General features: G+C 41.3%; 1 protein-coding gene and 1 long non-coding RNA gene across 5 annotated transcripts in view; both read left to right on the top strand.

Moving 5' to 3' along the window:
- The window catches only part of DPH6 (diphthamine biosynthesis 6), a 233,211-nt gene extending 219,131 nt beyond the window's left edge, over positions 1-14,080 (top strand). For all 4 annotated transcript variants that reach the window (XR_014527169.1, XM_083507550.1, XM_083507552.1 and 1 more), the window contains one exon: positions 11,501-14,080. Coding sequence is in view for 3 of the 4 variants with exons in the window: in XM_083507550.1 (XP_083363676.1) it covers positions 11,501-11,619 (119 nt within the window). In the remaining variant the exon portion in view is untranslated. The remainder of the gene's footprint in view (positions 1-11,500) is intronic.
- Positions 14,081-15,092: 1,012 nt separating this feature from the next.
- Positions 15,093-16,231, top strand: LOC310710478. The gene is made up of 2 exons (XR_014528085.1): positions 15,093-15,227; positions 15,731-16,231. It is a non-coding gene; the product is annotated as an uncharacterized lncRNA (long non-coding RNA).
- Positions 16,232-22,906: the final 6,675 nt, after the last annotated feature.

The raw sequence follows: 22,906 nt of genomic DNA, 5'->3' as shown, positions 1-22,906 counted from the left end.
ACCTCTGAGAGGTTGCCCTAAGCAAATTAGTACGCTTGCATTTGTATGGTTGCAAATTTATTAGCAAAATAAATTTGATGGAGTCACTGCCACTCACTGTCCTACAAAAATGGCTCAAGGAACATTCTGATTTGCACACCCTTGGTATTGATTATGATGTTTAGGAAGGGTATGCAAGTGCGTATTTTTTCTCGAGAGTGACTCAAATGAAATTCCACTAGTTTATTTCACATAAGTCACCAGATACAGTAATAACGACTTCTGGTAATTGCCAAACTAGTTGTGGGATTGAACCTGTGACCTGAGAATGGCTTGCTGTGTATCCCGTAACCAATCCCCTAAGCCATCCATTACCCTCTTCCAGGCAGCTGTGATTAAACTGTTCTGAGAAGTCAAAGCTGGATCAATAGAAATGATCTACAATGAATGAATCATATTTAGCATGTTCAGTGTGGTGGTTGGTGCTTTTGTCACTGCATGTGGTTTACAGTCTTGGGGAAGACTTAATCCTACGACTTTATGGCTGCAGTCCTACCTTTAACCTTACTGTAATGTATTGACACAATCATTAACACGAAATGCAAATAACTGGTAAGACCCATTGTTTCTAACATTGTTCTCAGTAGCTTTTCCAACATAATTCTTTATTGTTCTCAGTAATAAGAGGCTGGAGAGATGTACGCCTTTAGGTATGGTTTAGCTTTAGATCCCAGCTTAGCCTTGAACTCAGGCCGAACAGGGGCTTATAATGATTAGGATCACAGCAGGTGTGGATGGGAATTTACCGTATTTTTCGCTCTATAACACGCACCAGACCATAACACGCACGTAGTTTTTAGAGGAGGAAAACAAGAAAAAAAATATTCTAAACGAAATAGTGGATATATGATTTTTGTGGTTCATGCTGTGGCCACAGACATGTGATCTGACAGTGAGTTTGGAGTAGCCCAATGCAAAAATCCTGAGGATCCATGCTTTGTAACCACGGAGGAGAACCATGGATCCTCTGCTCACGACTGCAGCAGATCCCCCCCGCCACCCGTAGGCATTCCCTCCATAACATGCACAGACATTTCCCCTGACTTTCTAGGAGGAAAAAAGTGAGTGTTGTGGTGCAAAAAATACGGTAACTCTTTCTTCCCTTGGTGCAATCTTTTGAAGCTGTTGTTTGCTGTGGAAGAGGCATTTTCCTCAGGAATGTAGCAGGGAAACAAAAGGTTAAATCGCAGCCACTGCCACCTATGCCTGCTGTGATCCCCATTCATTATAAGCCCACACTCCAGAGGTGCAGAATAAATGTAAAGACACAATTAATTTCATCTCTGTTTAGGGTCCTCAGTGGCCCTAAGCAAATAATTCTACTTCCCTTCTGTGTAATGGATCTATAATATATGGAATAATGAGCTTAGCATTTATACACAGTTGTGTTTTCTTGGATATTCAAAACTCTTTGGCAATAATTGAAACCACCATGGAAAGTCTTAAAGTATTCTTATTTTCTCATATTGCAGATGGGAGCATAAAGGGGATAGAGAGAGTAGCTTATTTAAGCCCATCCAGTGAGTTTGTAGCTGAAATTGTTTTAACTGAGAATTTCATGATGTGAAGCTCACACTCTTTACCACCCCAATATATTGGTTTCCACACACCAGATAAAAAACATCTAAGCTTAAAGAGTTATGAACATGAAGTTGTCAAATCTTTGGGGACAAAGAGGATAAATTCAGGCACACATGTACAATGTCACTCTGAATCATTCTCTTCTCTAGAGGAAGTCAGAGACCTATGCTAGCATCATTCCACTTAGAATCTCTAGACAACATAAGGTGAGGACAACACGTGCTGAGCAACATGATGTACCTGCAGCTTGTAAAGTGCCAAAAAATGGCATAGATTTTGTCCATCTATGGTCAAAGCAAACAGTATTCCATTTCTTTTAAGCATATATTGGTCAGCATTCCATTGTTGTTGTTTTTATCTTCATTCGGCTATTTCCAGCTTTGAAACTATTTGGCATAGAGAGTACGATGATACCCAACAAATGTTGAATTTATTTATTTTTTAAATCATCCTAGGATGTCAGCTCACTTAACAGACACTGTTACAACAGAGTCCATGTGTATCCACTAAAGGACATATTTGCTTCAGTATGTCTCATGACAGCTTCTTAAGGGGGGGAAATATTTAAGTGAATTTAACACTTGTGAAAGGTGCCAGATTGACGGCCCTGGAGAAAAGTCATTGATTTACAGAAGGCACAGGCAGAGCTTTCCAAACACTGCCCTAGCAAAGTTCCCAGCTCTCACCTGAAGGCTTTACTTACCACCTCTCAGACTTTGCAAATCACTGCCAGGTGATCTCAATACTAGCTAGTGCTTTGGGATTGTGTACCGCGATAAGCAGTTGTAAATCAGTCACAGGAAAGAAAAGGCAAAGGGTTGTGTCTCCTCCAAATGTGCTGCTCAAGCTGATACAATTTAGTATATGCAGGTTCACTGGGGAGAAATCTGCATTGCCAGCATGGCACAACTAATTACAAGCGCAAACCCACAGAAGGAAGCATTAGTGGCAATGTCTACAGGTCAGGTCAACGTCTTATATAATGAAATGTGTGGGAATAGCAGGAGGGAGGTTCCCCCCCCCCCTCTCGTTAATAACTTGGCTCTGGCTCACTCATATCTATCCATATAATACTGTATTTCTCAACTTGCAACACATCAATACCACTCCTCCAAAATTCAGAATTGTAGCTTACATGCCAGTAGCCATATACCCTTGAGAGTCTCAAATATCACTCAGGCCCCATAGAACTAGTGTGTAGGGGAATTTGCATCAATCATTTGATGAATAATGGATGTGGTGTTTTACTGGTGTTACTTTCTTAGTAATCATAGAGACTGGTCTTCAAAGTATAGGACTCATGAACACCATTCCACTGAAGTTTGTACTTTGTGTCAATAAGTGTAATTTTATAGTCAAAGGGTTGAATTCAGCAAAGACTGCAGTGCTGACCCCACTTACCTAGGAGTAAGACCCATTCAGTTCCATAGGACGTTCTTCTGACTATGGATGGTTAGAATTGCACTGTAGGTTACATTCAGAGTAGACTCATTAAAGTCAATGGGAACAGCTAATTCAAATCCATTTATTTCAGTAGGTCTTTTCTGGGTGTGACTCAGACAACATCTCAAAAGTTAAAGCCTAGTCTTTGTCCTCTAATTATTGTTTATACACATCTTTCAGAGGAATTCTAGGTTCATGCAAGATTCATGTCATGAATATGAACTCTTCTCTCCCCTAGACACCCACCCAAGAAAAGAATCTTAATTCTTCATTCAACTAGCCATATTTGATTGTGCTGAGCATGTGCACACAAGTCCAAAATAACAGCACATACGGCTCAATCTTAATGGAGTCAGTGGTGCCTTCTTAGTGTTGGCACCCAGGTTTTGGAATTTCTCCCAGGTCCTTTTGCCAGGCCCTATCACTATTGTCTTTCAGGCACTGGCTGCAAACTTTTCCTTTTTAGAAAGACCATATTGGATTTATACAGTGGTACCTCGCAAGACGAATGCCTCGCAAGACGAAAAATGCGCAAGACGAAAGAGTTTTCCAATTTTTGAGTCGTTCCGCAAGACGAATTTCCCTATGGGCTTGCTTTGCAAGACGAAACGTCTTGCGAGTTCTTGCGAGTTTGTTTCCTTTTTCTTAAAGCCGCTAAGCCGTTAATAGCCGCTAAGCCGTTAATAGCCGCTAAGCCGCTAATAGCCGTGCTTCGCAAGACGAAGAGACTCGCGGAACAGATTAATTTCGTCTTGCGAGGCACCACTGTATTAACTGATTTATTAAGGATATGAAGCATGCTGAGTAGAATCCAAGACAACTGCGCCCTTTAACTGAGGTGGGCTGGAAAGGATCCTATGAGGCCTCATAAAGTGTATGTAATCCATTATGCTCTACACATGAGGAGGGATTATGCAAGCCACATATGCCTCACACCATATACAGGGGTTTTTTGTCTCCACAACAGTATGTGAATCAGCCCTTTTGTCTCAGCAAGTGTAACTGAAAGCTCTCTTAAGTGAGGAGTGGATATATCAAACCAATCTGTTTCATGTGGATAATTTTGATGAGACTCAAGGCTGATTTACTGTCCAAAGACACCAAACAACTAAGAAGAGATACTTCTCGCAATAAACTTGAGGAGACAGCAACATTCTGTGACATCTGTATCAAAGACTATAGTGATGGTAGAGCTTGGTTTTTTACTTCGGAAACTGCAGTCTGAAAAGAAGGGTTCTTTGCTATCGTTGTTTCTGCTCTGAAGCGGTGTGGTATGATTTTGGGTATCCATAGAAAAGAGAAGGCGGTGTGGTGGTGGGATTGTTGTTTCTTAGATTTGGTTTAGTCACCGTCAAGTCTTCATGGAAAGAGAAAGGGGGCTGGTGTGCTCCTACCTCTTTTGTCTTGAATTACAGGGTTTAGTGAGCACAAATCCTATAGAGTCCACAAAGCTCTAATTAACACCTACAGTGAAAAATCTATTGTTAAACTGGTCATTAAGCAAACTTTACTGTGGAAAAAAACAAGTTAGCATGGTGGCCTGATAAAAGGATGTACTGTGTACGATGACAGGCCCATAATTGAACCTTCTCTAAAAATAACATAAATGCTTTACAGGGTTTTTTATTTATTTATTAGGCTCTGGGGGGGGAAATGGTAACCATCTACTTAACTTTAAAAGAAAGTCAAGAATTTTTCATTTCCTCAGCAAATGACTCAGCTCTTAGAAAGCACAATTGCCATAAATGTTAGTGCTCTCCCTACTCATGACAATACCCTTGGCCTCCAGTCCTTATGGGAGCTAGTATCTGTCTTTTCCCTTACAGACTTGCATGCCAAATGAGATCATCTTCTGAGGCCCTTCTCTGGGTGCCCCACTGCCCTTGACTCTCTGAGACAGAGATATGTGGTTTCTCCTGTGGTGGTTCCCCAGCTGTGGAATTCACCTGACACTCAATAATCATTCGGTTCCTGAAAGCTTATAAATATGAATTGGCTTTATCGCCTATAGTTTATCTATATTTATTGCTGCCTTTTAACTGGAGGCTTTTTTACAACAACAATAAAAAAGGAAAGGCAGGATGAAAAATATATTTAAAATGAAACAAATAATTATCTTTCTCATTTTTGAGAAGAGTGTGGCCTCTCTGGCTTGTGTGATCTCTCTGACCTTACTGGCGTTGCTGCATTTCATCAGAAAGACAGTGACTCCAGTTTTTCTGCATTTTTGCTCCTTTAGTAACTTGGATGAAACAGAAGAGCCTTGATTTTATTCTGGAACAAAAACCAGGTGTGCAGTTGAACTGCAAGAAGCCATTCTGGGTCAGAGGACAGCAAGATAAGGCCTTTGCTGAGACCTATTAAAGGGCATGAGATAGTTCTGCTTGCACGTCTTAGAGACTGAGGAAGGTCACTGAGGGTACCTTCAATGAAGCCTGGCCTGCTGTCCAGACAAAGAAAGAAAGGAACTAAAGTTTACATTCCCCAACTGACTCCCTTGTGCTCAGAAGGTCTGCCTGGAAACCAAATTGTGTCTGGTTTCCAGGAAGAGGAATGCCACTTACATGTGCAAAAGAGACTAATAGCAGTCAATACTGAACAGGAGGGTGGGTGGTTCACTGGAGCTTCTCAGGTACTTCCAACAGTGTGTCTTCTGGCTTCAGATCTATCAAATGGCCAGGGCTGGGAGCAGGACACAGTGTTGCCAGGACCCATTAATGTTGACCTGTTTGACCCATCTGCCCATCCTCCATTGAGGATCTATGAGGTGGCGCTGAGTACATCTGGCAAACCACCCTGCCTTCTCACTTTCTCACAGTGCCCTAAAGAGCCAATGAAGCATCATTCTGGGGCATTGTGGGAAATGGAAAACGCTGGACATCTTCCCGGCCATTGCCACCAAGTTCATGACTGGAGAAACGGAGTGAGAGGCACCTTGTTAGGTGACTTATTATTATTATTATTATTATTATTATTATTTATCAAACCTAAGAAAAGCATTAGTTTCCCTTCCCTTTGTTGTAGAGGGCAGGCAAAGCTATTGAACTCTCTGGCCAGTGGAGCTTTGGTCTTCCACTGGAAGAGCCTGGGCGGTGTGGCTAAAAGGTGTTAACTTCCTCAAAAGCCACACAGTGAGGGTCTGTGGGCACAGAGTATGGCCCTCTTGTGTGAGAGAGAAAAGGAAAGTGATTGGGCTGCCATAAGTGAAAAATTGGGTGAGAACTGTCGCTTGGACCATTGGTTGTTTAATCCGTTAGAATGACCTGCATTTGTTTTTTACCTAGGTATTTGGTAAAATTGGAAGTTTACATTTTTGTCCCCAATGTAGTTTTGCTAGTTTCCCTTACGGTTAATCTGTTGCTTGTTGGGCCTGCTTATGTGATTTTTGTAAAATTTGTATATCCTGTTTACGGCTACAGGGACAGGCTGCAGTCTGAAACCACCCTGAGATGCTTGTCTAAAACCCATTCAGTTCCAATACAGTGGTGCCTCGCAAGACGAAAAGAATCCGTTCTGTGATTCTCTTCGTCTAGCGGTTTTTTCGTCTTGCGAAGCAAGCCCATTGACGGATTAACGGATTAGCGCTATTAGCGGCTTTTAGCGGCTTATCGGCTTATCGGATCAGCTGATAAGCGCCTTAGCGGCTTAGAAAAAGGGGGGGAAAGGGGGGGAAACCTGCAGGAACTCGCAATACATTTTCATCTTGCGAAGCAAGCCCATAGGAGATTTGTTTTGCGAAGCACCTCCAAAACGGAAAACTCTTTCATCTAGCGAGTTTTCCGTCTTGCGAGGCATTCGTCTTGCGGGGCACCACTGTAATATTAAATATGTTTAAGTGTAAGTCTTTCTAACGTGACTTAGAAGTAAAATCAAAAATTGAAAAGCTCTTTTTGGCCCAAGCGCCTTGTTGACAGTCAGCCACCCCTCTGAGGACAACATGCCAGCATTGGGTGTGGCTAAGGTGTATATGTGTGTGTGCACATGTACACTTGCACCGCACATGTGCAATCACCACATGTACAGCAGATCCTCTCAGCAGGCATGCAGGTACACAGCACACACTCCCTCTCTCTTCTCAAACATGCACAAACAGTACATGCAGACACAGGGACACACAATCAGCTTTTCTAGCACCAGGGGCGGAGAGGCTGCCTTGTGTGCTGCCTTTTGCTCTTAAAGAGCAGACAGACGGCTTTATCTGCAGTCCTAGTACTGCGATGTTGAGCACTGCGATGGGAGGATCTGTAAAAAGCAGGCAGAGTGATTTATGTCCTGATCAGATTGGGAGATAAAGCTCCTGGGGCTGGCGGGCCATTTTCTGCGGGCTGGATCCCACCCCCCATTTTAGGCTGTAATCCTGTACTGTACAGCCTTATCTAGGAGCAAATCCTATTGCACTCAGTGGGGCTTACTTCTGAATAGACGTGCTTAGGACGCACTGTTAGACCCTTTTATCAGGAAATAATTAACTTGCAAGTAAGCTTATTGGCTTCCAGAGAATTATTTGGGAGTGAAAAGCAATCCACCTTAAGAACAAACTTAAAAGGAAACAAGATTTGTTGTGTTTTTAAAACCACGTTCAGGAACCTGAGATGCTGCGACAAAACAGTTCATTTGTGCAGAAAATATATTTCCCTTCCTGCTACTGTTATTTTACCACAAAGTCAGTGAGGCTTTTTTAGAGGCCTCGAGCTTCCTCAAGTTTCACGTTTTCATTGCATAGCTGATCATTTAGGGGACAGGCTTGTTCCAGACAGCTTTAATTAAACTGTGCTGCAAAACCAGATATAGATCAATGGAAATGATCCATAACAAGAGGCTAATCATGTATTTAGCAGTGTTCAGTCCAGTTCAATCACCTTCTCCTGTTTCTGTGGCTTTACATTCATGTGGCAAAGGCTGAGTGTTTGCATGTATTTTTTTCTTCTTAATCCATCCCATTAGTGGCCATATGCTTGGGCTTCAAGGGAGACAAGACCTGTCTGCAATCTGCCAGGGATTTAGAGACATCAATAATTTGTGAACAGTCATGTTGGTACTGGTCGAAGGGTTAAGTGCTCAGCACGCCAGGGGCACCTCTGTGGGGACTGAAACTCTTAGTCGACTGTTAGGAACCTGATCCCCTGTGAAGCTTCTCTTCAAAGCACATGCTGCATGTCAAATCCATACAGCTGAAGCAATGGAGCTTTATTAGCTCTGGGATTTAAAGACCTGCGCTAAGTGATATAACAGTGTATTTGGTTAAAACACAGAGAGGAAAGGTAGCAAAAGGAGCATGGCAGGGACAAATGAAGAAAAAATATCAAGTACTCTGGCCTACAATTGTGCTTTTTCTGAAAATGTCCCTCCTCTGCTTTCATTTCAGAGGACAGAGACCAGTCCTTGAGTTTCTCTGCTATAGCTGCCAATGGCAGGAGCCTTGTTTCTAAGCTAAGGCATAGATTTGGCTTAAACTTGCACTTAAGCAACAGCTTACTGCACTACAGCCATTGTATAATATTAATAGAGCAATCTGCAGGAAAGCATATTGGTGCTCTCTGCCTGAATTAGCTTACATAAATGCCATCAGGACGACATTATATGTGTGTATCTTTTTTCCTTTCTAGTGTGGAACACTTAAGTAGCTAATTTGTGATTAGCATGCACTTTAAATATCAGAACTTAAAAATATTTCTCTCCTCCCCCCCCCCCTTCTTCCTATCCTCATACGTGCTCTAAATAGGTTTCGGTTTCTAAAGGCTGCAGTGGTTTTGCCAAATATTCTGTCAGGAAATAAAATACTTTACTTTTTTGATGTGGTTTTAGTATTGGGCAATTGCTTAATTGATTGATAAAAATTAAATTTAGTGGAACTCTGTTTCAACATATTCAAGGAAGAGAAATGGATGCAAATAATGCATGAGTTGACATCTTCAATCCCTGTCCAATGAAAGCCCACTGAAAGCAACGGAAATTCAAAAAACAGTGGCAGGCTTATGTGCCAGTGATTTCATTGGGCAAGGCTTTTGCTAGTTTGTGCTCTCAATGGGTTGCCTCTCATCCACTTGACAAGTGTGTGCAAATGTAGCTGCCGTGTACATTTCCAGTTGCCTTATTGCAATGGTGCTTAGCTGACCCTGAATGAGCACATTGCTGGAAAACATAGACCAAGTTGTTTTAAACATGGAACATGAAGTCCTTTTGACTTCTGAGGCAACTATTGATCTTGGGTTCAGCTCAGTCAATATTCACCTCTAACATCAACCATTTCCATCTGTTAACCCCTTCCAAGCAATGCAATATCTGCATGAGAAGGCCTTGGACAATGCTCTAGTCTCGTAAAGCTGTTAAGTAAAATAATAATCACCAGCATCAGCATATCGTCTCTGAATGGCACAGGTTGTTGACAGCGCTGAAATCGTAGGAAAAGAATAACATTTTCTGTATATGTAGCTAAGCTTTGTAATGTTATGAAACACTGCATTACTACAATTGCAGTATTGTAGAATCTGACAATGGGAGACCAGTTGAAAGCCAAATCTAGCATCTTCCCCCCTCCCCAGTGTCCTTCAGATTTGTGCTCTGCGGCACAGAAATAGAAAACATTTTTGGCCACAAAAATGCAACATGGCTTAGTAACTACCACTTTCCTTAAAAGGATGCATTATGACTTGATTAAGAAAAGGAGTGTTTCTTGCAATTGCTTTTCCATCATTTTCTTAAATTATTCTCGTACATTATTTGAATGAGCTGGATTTGTGGTAAATCTAATGAAATCTATTAATTAGCCTATGGATCTCAGCATCATGAAACATTGGAGGGGCAGTCATATTTGCCAGCAAATAAATAAATTTGTTGAAAAACAGTCTTGAATTGAGTTCTTTAAAAAAAAGTTTATTAAACAATACAAAAAAGAAGCAATACAATATAACACCTAGTTAACTGTTGACAAAATGACATTTCACATTTCTACACATTTAAGAAACATTCATATTGAGGCTGCAGTGCTATTTGCACTTACAATTAATTCCAATGAGCATTGGGGGTTACTTCTAAACAGGCACATGCCTGCACTGTAAAAAAAGTCTAGGAGGAATTTTTTTGGGAACTTGTCTTATTTCTTTGGAAGTGAGTGTTAAAGATAAATCTGCATTATGGTACTGCCTTATTTGCTCCCTCTACCTTATTAATTACCATATTTTTTGCTCTATAAGACTCACTTTTTCCCTCCTGAAAAGTAAGGGGAAGTATGTGTGCGTCTTATGGAGCGAATGCAGGCTGCGCAGCTATCACAGAAGCCAGAACAGCAAGAGGGATTGCGCAGTGATCCCTCTTGCTGTTCTGGCTTCTGAGATTCTGAATATTTTTTTCCTTGTTTTCCTCCCCCATAAACTAGGTTCGTCTTGTGGTCTGGTGCGTCTCATAGAGCGAAAAATACGGTAATTGGATACACCACACCTTCATTACTAATCTGCATTCCTTGTATAACTGACAAGAAGAATAAAAATACAAAATTTGTCTCATTCTGAAAACATACACAGCACACCTGAAAACAATGAAACAGCAGCATAGTGCAGAAGATTAAAAAAAAACTGCAATCAGAATAAAAACCAAAATCTGCTGGAAAGGGTTTAAAAGCCTAGCGAAATATTTGCCTGCCTCTGAAGTAATAGTATTTGGCCCCTGGTGATAATGAGTGTACCCAGAGAAGAGCCTCGGAAGAAGATCTCAGTGCGTGACTGGATTGGTATAGGAGAACCAGCCTAATAATAAAAGACTTGCACACAAGTATTATCAACATAAACCTAAGCATATAGAAATGCAACATATTTAAAGAAACCAATAATAAACCAGTAAATAAGAACAAAAGCAGAGTACTAAAAATACACAGTACACAAACAGGAGAATATTCATAAATAAATGCTAGTTGGCATCAAAGCTAGTTGACTGCTTTTGTCTACTGCCAGAGCTCATGTCTCAGTCTCCTGTCCGTGCTTTAAAAATCAGATGACAAGAACTATAAAAGAGGATTGTTTACTTCTACATTAATTACATAAACATCTTGCATTTGGAACCAACGTGCAGGTTCCAAGTTGTCTTTATTTTATTATTTATTAAATCATAGTACCATTTGTGTGGTTGAGGCAGTTTCTATGTATAGCACATTATAGAAAAGAAATACTGGAAATTATGATATTACCAAGTTCCTGGCTTTTCAACCAACAAACTAGGATGAAACTGTGGGGAAAGCTCTCCTGCATTAAGCCGCAATCTGAACTCCTGCATCAAAATGTCAAAGGAGCTGTGCTGAATCATACCAAAGGGATTTCTTTATTTTAATCAGGCTGTTTTTCATTCTTTTTAGACAAATACACTTATTTGCAGTATGTGGTTATGTTGTTTTTGAATGCTTAAATGAGTTGAAAGGTATCAGTGGATCTGTTTATTTATCTTGCAGGACTCCGAGGACATCTCGAAGAGCAAATGGGCAGGAAAGCACCATCTCTAATTATGGTACCTGTGATGGATTTACCCGGTAACAAAATTATTCACATAGTGTGTTGGCTCAGCCAGTAGCTAAACACTGAGCATTGGCCTATTCATTCCACTATAAAAGCAAGAAGACATCACGTGACTGTATTGAAAATGATGGTGGCGCATTAACAAGCAGGCCTGTCTGTACCTGAAACTTTTGGCAAAAGATACCGTTTTCCCAACTTTTCACCATGGGAGTTTTGCAATATCGTCTGGTATCTGACAGGGAATTTAAATGTCACATCGATAACTCCATAATCTCTCCTGCCTTGTATCTTTCATAACCAGGATCAGATCATACTCCATTGCTTTAACATAACCTTTATAGAAGACTCCTAAGTTTACGTGGAAAATCCCTTAATTACTTTTATACATCCTTTGATAGTTTTGGGGAAGATTCTCAACATGTTGCCTTTAATTGGTAATTTCCTCATACTGGTGTACCTTCTGTTGATCAGAGTCTTGTTTCAAGGGAATGCACTATTTATGCTGACACAGCCCTGTTAAGCTTAATGTACTGTACTGTCATAAGTACAGTAAATGGCCCCATATTGCCTGAGATCCAGAGTCCTGTACACACATGAGGATCCCATCATTAGCTCTGAGAGGAAAACAGCTGCCAAAGCTCAAGGGGCTCATTCATGCCCCATAGCAGACTGCAGGAAAACCTAACTGAGTACTCAGAATGGATCCACTGCCAATTTGTTGTAAAAAATGAAGCCTCCAGAGAGTGCCTATTAGTATTCATAGCATGCAAATACAAATCCATCACCGCAGCTTCAGCATTACTGGTACAGCCTTCCCTAAATAGACATTTCCGGGGAGGGGCATCTGCAAAAGGTCATCTCCTGCATTGCAGACAAGATGGGAGAGCTTTACCAGGCAGCAGTGGCAGCTTCAACTCAGCCTCCTGGCTTGGTGGCAGATCTCTAGATTGGGATTACCAAATGGAGCCTCTTGACTCGGGGACTTTTCCTCCTCCGCTGCACCCTTTGCCACATGTGGTGGTAGTGGCAGCAAATGCCCAGACAACAGCTTCTGCCTGGGGGGGGGGGCATCATCAGCTAGATGTCTGCCATTGAAACTAGACCTTCCAGCAGCATGCCTTCAGACAGGGATTAACTTCTCAAAAGTCATTTGGACAGTTCTGGACTGCAGTTGGTGCAAATGGAGTTACACTTGGTGCGGTTACAGAATATGGAAGCCGCTCTGTTCAGTAATTCCACAGAGAAGCATTTTGCTAAACCAAGGTCTGAATTTTGCTCCCATTGCCTTTAATGTATTATTACATGACTTTTTTTATGGATCTGGCTGCCAGGATCTTCCTGCAGCCATAAGATAAAACTTTTGCCTTGTGCAAATTTCTGATTAAATTTATCCTGCTTTGAACTGAGCTTCTGGCTGTGTTTTACAGCATTTTACAAGCAACCCTTTCCTCACTCCCAACAGCCAACTGTTGAGGGCTGGATGTTCCCTAGAAAATTTATGTGAGTGAATTATACCCGCAGGCTTAATTTGCCAGTATCTGCAACAAGCCCACAGCTGAAAGCCACTTGGTTTCGGTGAGGCTCTGCCCTGCTGCTGTGAATGTATTAAGAGGTTTCTCCATTGCTTCATCCCATATTGATTATGGCATGGGGACATTCCATCTGAAAGCAGCAAAGCAGCTCTTTATACTTCTTTGCATGGAGAAGTTTTCAGCACATCACAGAATTGTAGAGTTAGAAAAGGGTTGTGTGGGCTATCAAGTCCAACCCACTAGTTCAGTGCAGTAAATCTGGAGCTACAACATTCCCCACACGTCTGCCCAGTTTCTGCCTTATGTCCAATAAGAAAGAGGACCCACCTCTCTAGCTAATTTGTTCCACTGTCAGACTCTAATCCCTTCAAGAATTTTCTCCTAATGTTCAACCCAAATCTACTCTCCTGTAGCTTAGGCCCATTCAATCTAGACTTTGTCCTATCTATGTGGCAGAATGTTATCCAGGGCAGAATACAGCTAAACACTCATCCAGGCAGTTTTGCCTGAACAGCGGAACTTTGCCTTCCTATTTACTCCCTCTGTGTTCCTGCTCCAGAAAGGGGGGGGCCCAGAACTTATTTAGGGGGCTCACTAGGAGACAGGGTTGCACAGCCAAAAGTGCTTGCATTAGTGGAGCTGTTAAGTATTTGAAGACCTATGTTGAAAGCATTTTTAGGTAGCATAAGACAGATCTCAATGGCTCAATTTCTATTATGAAACTACTTGCTCCACAAGGTATGGCTGCCCCCACACCCTCACTGTTTTCCATTGTTTACTAAAGACCATTTCATTCTAGCAGACTTTTCTGGTATGTGACAGATAACATTTTTTGCTTCATTTTGACTGCAGGTTTTGTCTCCTTGATCTATGTGTTTTCTATACTTGTTTTCACAGATTTATAATATTTTAAGTTATGAGCCTGCATGGTGCTGCTGCAATGGGAGTACAGGACCTCAACATTTTAATAAAATAAATTGTTGTTATTATTGTTTAAATTTGTATACCACCCTATACCTGCAGGTCTCAGGGTGGTTCACAGGATAAAATCACAATATAAAAACACAAAATACGTAATCAAAATAAAAGCAAGGACAACCCAATAAAATAGAAATGGTTTCCTTCAGTCCTCTTTTCTTTAGACGAAGCATGCACAGTCCCTTAAGCCTCTTGTATGCCTCGTTCTCTGTGCTATAGCCCATCTTCGTTGCCCTCCTCATAATCAGTTCCAATATGCCTGAAAGTGCAGCACTGGGTCCAGTACTCTATTTCACAGGACTGGAAATCTATGGGTGATATCCAGTGGTGATCATATGCTGATGGAAGGGAATCCATTAGCATAATGGAGAAGAAGGCAATTTCCAGTTTACCCCTCCCTATAGTGCCCTACATACCCCCTAAATCTGCTCTTGGCAACCCCCAGCACTGTGGAACAGATACAGAGGGAATCACAAGGGGGGAGGAAAATTGGCAAAAATTGCCTCCCCATTTCCTCTGACAGATTCCAGCCATAATTGGATACCACTCTACGGTTTTATTAATGGATACCTAAATCGCATTAGACTTTTTTGCAGCCTCATCAGATAGCTGACTCATATTGTAGCTTGTGATTGATTATAATCCCAATATCCTTTTCATGTGTGCTACTGACAAGTCTTTTTGAAAGAGGAAGGCATAGGCGTGCTTAAAAATTGTCCCAGCACAGCCTGAATGTTGGAGGTCATATTTCTTTTTCTTTCTTTTTTTACTGAACAACAAAGTGCTGTCAACCAATGTACTGGCACATCGGTCATAAGCAATATTTATTTTAATCTCTACAACTTTTTCATAACTGGCAAATGACTGGGGTATGTTAGTTAAACTTTTTAACCCTAGCATCTCTCTCTCTCTCTCTCTCTCTCTCTCTCTCTCTCTCTCTCTCTCTGTTTATCCCCACCCCCCACCCCCTTTCCTATCTTGTGGCACTGAAATAATTTTGCAAATGATACAGGCTTTATATTTATCAAGACAGTTTTAATCGCATGTTTTTATCTTTTGTTGCTTCAGAACAAAGAGTGAGCAAGCAATAAGTTAACAAACAGAAAATGGGATGAAGGTCAAAGCTTTCAAGTGTGTCAGAGCTGATGTGTGTGTGACGGGAAAACTGTTGAATCTCTTCCACATATAATGTTCAACTGTCCCCTACATAGCATAGCCAGGACTAAATTCCTGGGTCCTGTTTTATTGCGCTTGGTTGGCAGGCCTGTTGAGTCACACGCTGCACTACTTTTGCAGGATACAGATCCTTCTGTAACTCTGCAGGTGGCGAGATTCCTGAACGCGGTTATCTCACACACAAAAACCACTAAAAAACAACAACAACATCAAAACTAATCGGACAGTTATGATGAGAGTGCATGTTGGATCTCGTTTTCAGTTTTCCTTTTTCTGCAATCCGCCCCTTGGAGCTCTCCGGGCCCCAAGCTGTTATTTGGCTCGGCTCAATGTCCCACCCTTGCATCGTGGTGTTCTCTTTCTGGTGCCGTATATATCGGTCTTTATGCCTCTGCCCTTTTACGTTTGTACATATTTTATGGGCTAATAGCCGTAAATAAAATTAAGTAAGTAAGTAAATGTGTCAGAGCTGGCTGACAGGTACTCCTGAAAAATCCAGAACTGGGATCTGCACTAGGTCCACATTTAAAGCAGCATTGGTTAAGGGTGCTGAGAGTTGTTAGGGGACTCCTAGTCCCTTCAGAGAGCTGCAGGTCCCAAAATTATCTTGAGAAAAGAGATGGATTATTAACTCTTGGTACCTTTAACAAACTACTGCTACATCTGCCAAAAGTCTGAGGGCCCTTCTCCTGCCTCTCTCCACCAGGCCTAGGCCTGATAGACTACAAAAGGACAGCTGCTGTGCTGCCCAGCAGAGAATACTGGTTACATTCTTTTAAGCTGCTTTTTAATTGTGTGTTTTTAAAATAATAATAATGATTGTTTTTAATTGTTTCTAACTTTTTGTGTATGTGGAGGGCTGTTTCTCTTTATATTTTGATTGTGTATGTTGTGTTTTTATATTGTAATTTTATCTTGTAAACCACCCTGAGACCTGTGGGTATATGGCGTTATATAAATTTAATAAATGAGGATGAGGATGAGGATGAGGATGAGGATGATGAGGAGGATGATACAGCTGCCAGGATTCTTTGGAGGAAGCCGTGGCTGTTTAAGGTGGTATAATACTGCTTTAAATGTATGCTGCAGATGGGGCCTGGTTTTTTTGCACAAGCCAGCTTCATTTCCATCTTGGGGAACCTCTTGCAGATGCAGAACGGCGAATCACCAAAAAGAACAGAGCAGCAACTGCTATCAAAGAGCTCTAGGGTAGCATCATAAAGGAACTGGGAGGAGTTCCTTGCCACAGCAGCTTCAACTCTCCCAAATCTAGGGCATTGCTGATGTGGGAAGAAGCTGCAAGAATGCCCTATGGCCTGGGTGTTACCCCAGTGGTCCAGGGAGAAGCTGCACTTCTGCATCTCCCACATCACTTGTGCAACATCCCTATGTTGGATTGCACCCCATGTGTGTATCTGGATAGCTCAGTAGTTTCCATCACATCCAAGGAGCCTGGAAAGTGTTTCAAGTATATTTCCTCCTCTTACTTTTAATACTGCTTTCATTTTAAGATAAAGGTATCAACGTACTATTTATTTGTATTACCTGCACAAATGATGCCAGTCTTTCAAATATGTCAATATGTGGTGTGGTTTTTGTTGCTGTTTTCAAAATAATAATGCCTAGTTTCAACTCTTTCCCAACCATTTTTAATGTCCACTTATAATTTTATATTGGATGCAAAAAAAACCCCCAACCTGGTCTAGGCAGGGGTTGGGGGGTTGACAACTGAATAAAAGGAAACTTATAAAGGAAACTTTATGGGAAGCCTTCTGATAACACTGACTTTTTGTCTTTGGAATATTTCACATTTGTTCCCTGTTGTATATCAGCCAGGTTTGCTGAGTTTTTAAACAGGAACAAGGCAATTTGTTCAATATTGATATGCAAGTTAGGTGCTGCTTCACTTAGAGACCCGGAACTTACACAACAGAAGAAAGCGTCTTAACACCTTTTTATCTTTTTTTAACACTGAAATACTTTCATCATAACTACCTGGCCTGCTGGAAGAGAGAAATTTCAAACAGCACCCCTTTTTCTCTCTCCTGGTCTCTTTGTAACCAGATTGTGTGTTCTGACGTGGGAGGAGAAATGGAGTAAAGAGGTTTAATATTTGAAATTTATAAATGCTAAAAAAACAAAAAGCTACACCAGATTGACAGTGCAATAGATTTTACCTAGACAGGTTTTGATCTCAGGAGTGTAAATACGAATGCCACAGTAAGACATTAGTTTTCAGGGCTTAAAAAAATAGATATACAAACAAAAGAAAATTTTTCGGTTTCCTTGATTTGTATTAAACCCTCAGGAAAATTTACAATTTATTCATGTTATGACTCACAAGGTACGCCAATGCTGCAAATGCAATCTTGAGAGAAAGAGCACTTCAATCCAAAAGGGAATCTGTGTTAACAGTATGCAACCTGGAAATTCATTCTTTCTTTCTTTCTTTCTTTCTTTCTTTCTTTCTTTCTTTCTTTCTTTCTTTCTTTCTCTCTCTCTCTCTCTCTCTGTGTGTGTCTCTTTTTCAGTGTATCAAGAGATGAATATCAAGACAATATATTAGTAGTAATAATAACAACCATTACATACAATCAATTTCTGTAATAGGTAACAGAACTGAATAAACTTCCTGCATGATTAAAGCTGCAGTGCTATCTATACACACTTACCTGGGAGGAGTTGTTGTTTAGTCCCACTAATATAAATTAGACTTACTTCTGAGTAGACATGCATCAGCATGTGCTACAAAGTCTTTAATTACAGAAAAGGAGATTAAACGGAATGATTAAGCAGGACGACAGGAGGAAAACTAGTGGAATATAACTTTCTGCTTCTCTCTTCCTGAAAGCTGTCGAAATGATAGCCTCGATGCTAGCGAGCCTTTGCAGTACACATGGCTGAGCTGCCATAAAAGCACCAGAGCCGATCTTCCTAGATAGGTTAAAAGATGACACTGTGGTATTTTAAGCAGGGATTATTTGATTCACCCCTCCCCGAGTTTTATAGGGAGGTGAATCAAAATCTGATTTGTTGCACCAGGTATCACTGGTGCATCTTTCTGCCCAAGCTTTGGAATTTGTGCGGGTGTTGGAAGCAGAATGTCTCCTGAGGAAAAAAGAGGTGATCTGAAGCAAGCGATTCTCCTTCAAGGATGCTCTGTTCAATCCATTATCTCGCGTTGGTGTGCTATAGTCTACTCTATCAAAATACAATGATTGAATAAAAAATTTTATCTCAAATAAATGAATGCACTGATTTAATAAAGATTCTACTGTGTGGTATTATAGTTCCCCAGATGAACACTGAAATCTGAAATGTGCAAGGTTTTCAAGTGTCCAAGTTAAATCATGGCGGCCTCTCTAAAATCAAGATTACTTCTACAAACCCAGTTAAAATAAAAACTGCCCTCCACTTTTTGATTAGACTCTGGCACTTATTTCTAGGTAACCTGCTTTTACTATTATAACTGTGTCTGGCACTGGAGATTCATATTAAGAAGAGTTGATAATTTACTAATTTATGATCTCTTTCCGTGTATTCTAGTGTTTTTGGCAGGCTAGCCAGTGTTGATGTATTAGCTAAGCATTCAAACTACAGACTTGAGATCTTGAAAGCTTTTTTGAAAAAAAATATATAACTTACTTTCATCTGAACACTGAATTTTTTACACATATTTAAAATTTTAATTTACAAAAAAAAGACTGGATACCTGAGAAATGAACCCTTATGTTACATGCAAATGCCCCCCCCTTTTGTTGTTGGTGACACACTCCTTCATCTTTTATTCTAGTTTCGGGATGGATTTTTGTCAATTGTTGTTCTTCAAGTCATTCTTTCTCCTTTTTTTGAATTGTGTACAACTGCTTATTGGTGATACCTTGAACAGAAGGAAGGTGATGCCTTCCCATTGTTCTTGGCCTCCATAATCCCTGCTCGTTGGCAATGCTGATTAGGGTTGATGGGAATTCTAGACCAAGAACATCTATAGGATACCACATCAACCTACCCTCCAACATTTCTCTGATGAAAATAGGGACGTCCCATTCCATAATAATAATTGTACTATTTATACCCCACACACCTTGCTGGGTTGCCCCAGCCACTCTGGGCACCTTCCAACATATATAAAAACACAATTAAACATTTAAAAAACTTCCCTATACAGGATTGTCTTCAGACGGCTTGGGCGTTGGATAACTTCATACCCTCCAACATTTCTCCAGTGAAAATAGGGACATCCTAAGGAAAAGTGGGACATTCCAAGATCAAATTATAAACCGGGACGGCTTCTCTAAATCAGGGATGTCCTTGGAAAATGGGGACACTTGGAGGGTCTGCATAAGCTACCCCTGGCCTAGGACCTTCGTTCATTTCCCTGGCCTGTTCAGCAATGCCTTCCATACTTTAAAAAGCCTCCTTAGGCTACCTGCACCACAAGACACCTGTTTGATTTTTATCTATTTTCTAATAATGGTGTTTTCTCTCTTTTGCTTCAGTCCTTCTTCCCTAAAATCTATTTAACAGGCTTTCATAGGCTTCAGACAGTTGTGTATTTTCAAAAAGTGGATATTAACTATCCTATATTAATAATAATAATAAAATTTTATTTATACCCCGCCCTTCCCGGTTCAAAAACTGTGCTCAGGGCAGCTAACAACAAATTTAAAACACTTTAAAACACTTAATTATAAAAGCAGCATAAAATACAGTATAAAAACATGAATAACAATAAAATTCAAAAATCAATTATATATTCTCCAGGGCTAGCTGGCTGAATTGGTCCTACTTGGGCCAGCAAGGAGGCCGGGGGAGAATTAGCTGTGGGGTCTTAGAGTGGGTGATCTTCATAAAAGGGGAGGGGGAAGGAAGAGAATGGAAATAAAAGATCAGGCTGAATTCAAATTAAAGGCCAGGCGGAATAGCTCTGTCTTACAGGCCTGACAGAAGGAGGTTAAATCCTGAAGGGCCCTAGTCTCATGGGACAGAGCATTCCACCAGGTCGGAGCCATCACTGAGAAGGCCCTGGCCCTGGTGGAGGTTAGTCTGACTTCCTTAGGGCCCGGGACCTCTAACTATGGTTATTCATGGACCTTAAAGTCCTCTGCGGGGCATACCATGAGAGGCGGTCCCGTAGATACGAGGGCCCTAAGCCACAAAGGGCTTTAAAGGTCAAAACCAGCACCTTGAACCTGACCCTATACTCCACTGGGAGCCAGTGCAAGATGTGTGATATGAAAAGACAATACTTTGGGGTCAATCATTCATGGATAGGTGGCCAGTAAACTGAAGCTGAATCCTGATAAGATGGAGCTGCTGTGTGTGGGTGGTTCTCATGTCCAGGAATCCAGTGATCATACAAAATTATGCATAATTTGGTGAAAGTGGGTAGAGAAAAGTTCTTTTCCCTTACAATACTTGCTGGGACAGCTCAGTAGGAAGAGCACGAGATTCAGGGTGGTGGGTTCGAGACCCACTTTGGGCAAAAGATTCCTGCTTTGCAGGCGGTGGGACTTGTTGACCCTTGTGAGCCCTTCCAACTTTGCAATTCTACAAATCTAGAACTCAAGGCCATGATGCTGAGGATTAGAAGATTCGGGACAATCAGAAGAAAGCACTTCTTCACACAACGCACAGCTAAATGCTAGAATTTGCTCCCACAAGAGGTAGCAACGGCCATCAAGTTGGTTGGCTTTAAAAGAGGGTCAGACAAATTCACGGAGGACGAGGCTAGCAATAGCTGCTAGCCATGATGGCTGTGCTCTCCCTCCACCCCTGGAAACAGCAAGCCAAGAGCTGTTGCTGGGGACCACAAGTGGGAAGAGTCCTCTTTCCCTCAGATCCTGCTTGTCGGCTTCCCATAGGCATCTGGTTGGCCACTGTGGAAACAGGATATTTGACTGGATGGGCCAGTGGCCTGATTCAATATGCTTCTCTTATGCCTTTAATGCACTCTATGTAGGGCTGCCTTTGAAGATGATCTGGGAGCTGCACCAAGTGCTGAATGCAGCGCCCAGGATGTTGAGTGTGGCCGTTTGATAGAACCATGTAATGAGAGGACAGTAGAAGAAGAAGAATAGATGAGCCTTCTTGTGTTTTGGCTCATCTTCCTCTCCCCCCCCCCTCTTTTTTTCTCATCCTCCTCCTTTCCTTTTTCCTTTTCCTTTTTTCTTTCCCATAATGGCTTATGTTTTATGCCATGTACTTTGATATTTTTGGTAGGGTTTTTTTTTTGCTTTTTTCATCATTATTACTATTAAGGAATTTTCTTTTGTAATTTTGGTTGTCCATATTTATATGTATTTGTTTAAAGCAAAATAAAAGTATTTAAAAAAATTTAAAAATGAAGAAGAGTTTGGACTTGATATCCCGCCTTTCACTCCCCTGAAGGAGTCTCAAAGCAGCTAACATTCCCCTTTCCCTTCCTCTCCCACAACAAACACTCTGTGAGGTGAGTGAGGCTGAGAGACTTCAGAGAAGTGTGACTAGCCCAAGGTCACCCAGCAGCTGCATGTGGAGGAGCGGGGAAGCGAACCCGGTCCACCAGATTACAAGTCTACCACTCTTAACCACTACACCACACTGGCTTTCATTGAGCTACCATGCCCAATTTAGGGTGTTAGTACAGGGACTTTGGTCCTAGCCACTCAGAGGCTTTGTACTCAGGGACCCAAATACTTAAAATATTCCTAACCTCACTATCACCTTATGATAACCAGGGGAGGCCCCATTGGTGGTGGTGGTGCTGATCAGCTGGCATTGACCCATAGCTTTAAAAATATATTTGTATTGTTTTTATTGTTCTGCTGCTGTGGCCTTGGGCTCTTTTGGGAAGGGGAGGGGGATAATTTCCCTAATAATTACTGAAATGTGTTGGAAGTTTCATATTTAAAGATAGGTTTTCGCGTGGGCTGGGTTATGATTCAATTTGATATCATTGTTGATATCATGGGCCACCCTGTGATGTCATTTTGTGCCAACTTCACCTGAAAGCAGCATGGACCGTCTGACTCCAGGACTACTGCTCCAGAAGGACCTGGTGCTTTTTATGGGACTTTCTATGTCTCGCTTTCTCACTTTCTCTCTCTCACTTTCTGAAAGTGAGAGAGAGGGAGGGAACTGCTTCTTGGATATATTTACCATATACAATATGGCACGATCAAAAATGCTAATATTGAAGTGGGACTTAAATTGCATTTTCACCTTCCTTTATTCCTCTGAGTTCCTTCTCCATGTCTGATTAACTCGTGTCCTGCTGTTTACACCTCAAGAACGGGGCCTCCAAATCTGCTGTGTATAGTCACTCTTGAGTGGTTGGCAGGTAACTCGCTGCCATTCCTTTCATTTAACACAATCTCAAAGAATATGTGGGAATATTTACCTTGCAGCCAAATACACTGATCATAATAAATGAAAGTAATCATGGACACCTCAAATGAGTCATTAGAGTGTTTCCTGCCTTTGAAAAGCTGCTTTAATAATGTTGATTGCCTTGCAAGGTAAAAGGCACGGTATAAATTAGCTCATTGATGACAGCATGGAAATCTCCACATGGTGGTCCATGACAGCATCTCTGTTATTGATGCAGGAATAAAAGATAGTGGCTTTCAGAGCCAGGCGTTTAGCACTAGTCTGTTTTCAGGTGTGTGGGGGTAA

This window comes from Podarcis liolepis (genome assembly GCF_965112155.1).
Source record: "Podarcis liolepis genome assembly, chromosome: 1".
Lineage (NCBI taxonomy): Eukaryota > Metazoa > Chordata > Lepidosauria > Squamata > Lacertidae > Podarcis > Podarcis liolepis.
Note: the sequence above shows the minus strand (reverse complement) of the source record. Positions and strands in the feature narration are given on the sequence as shown.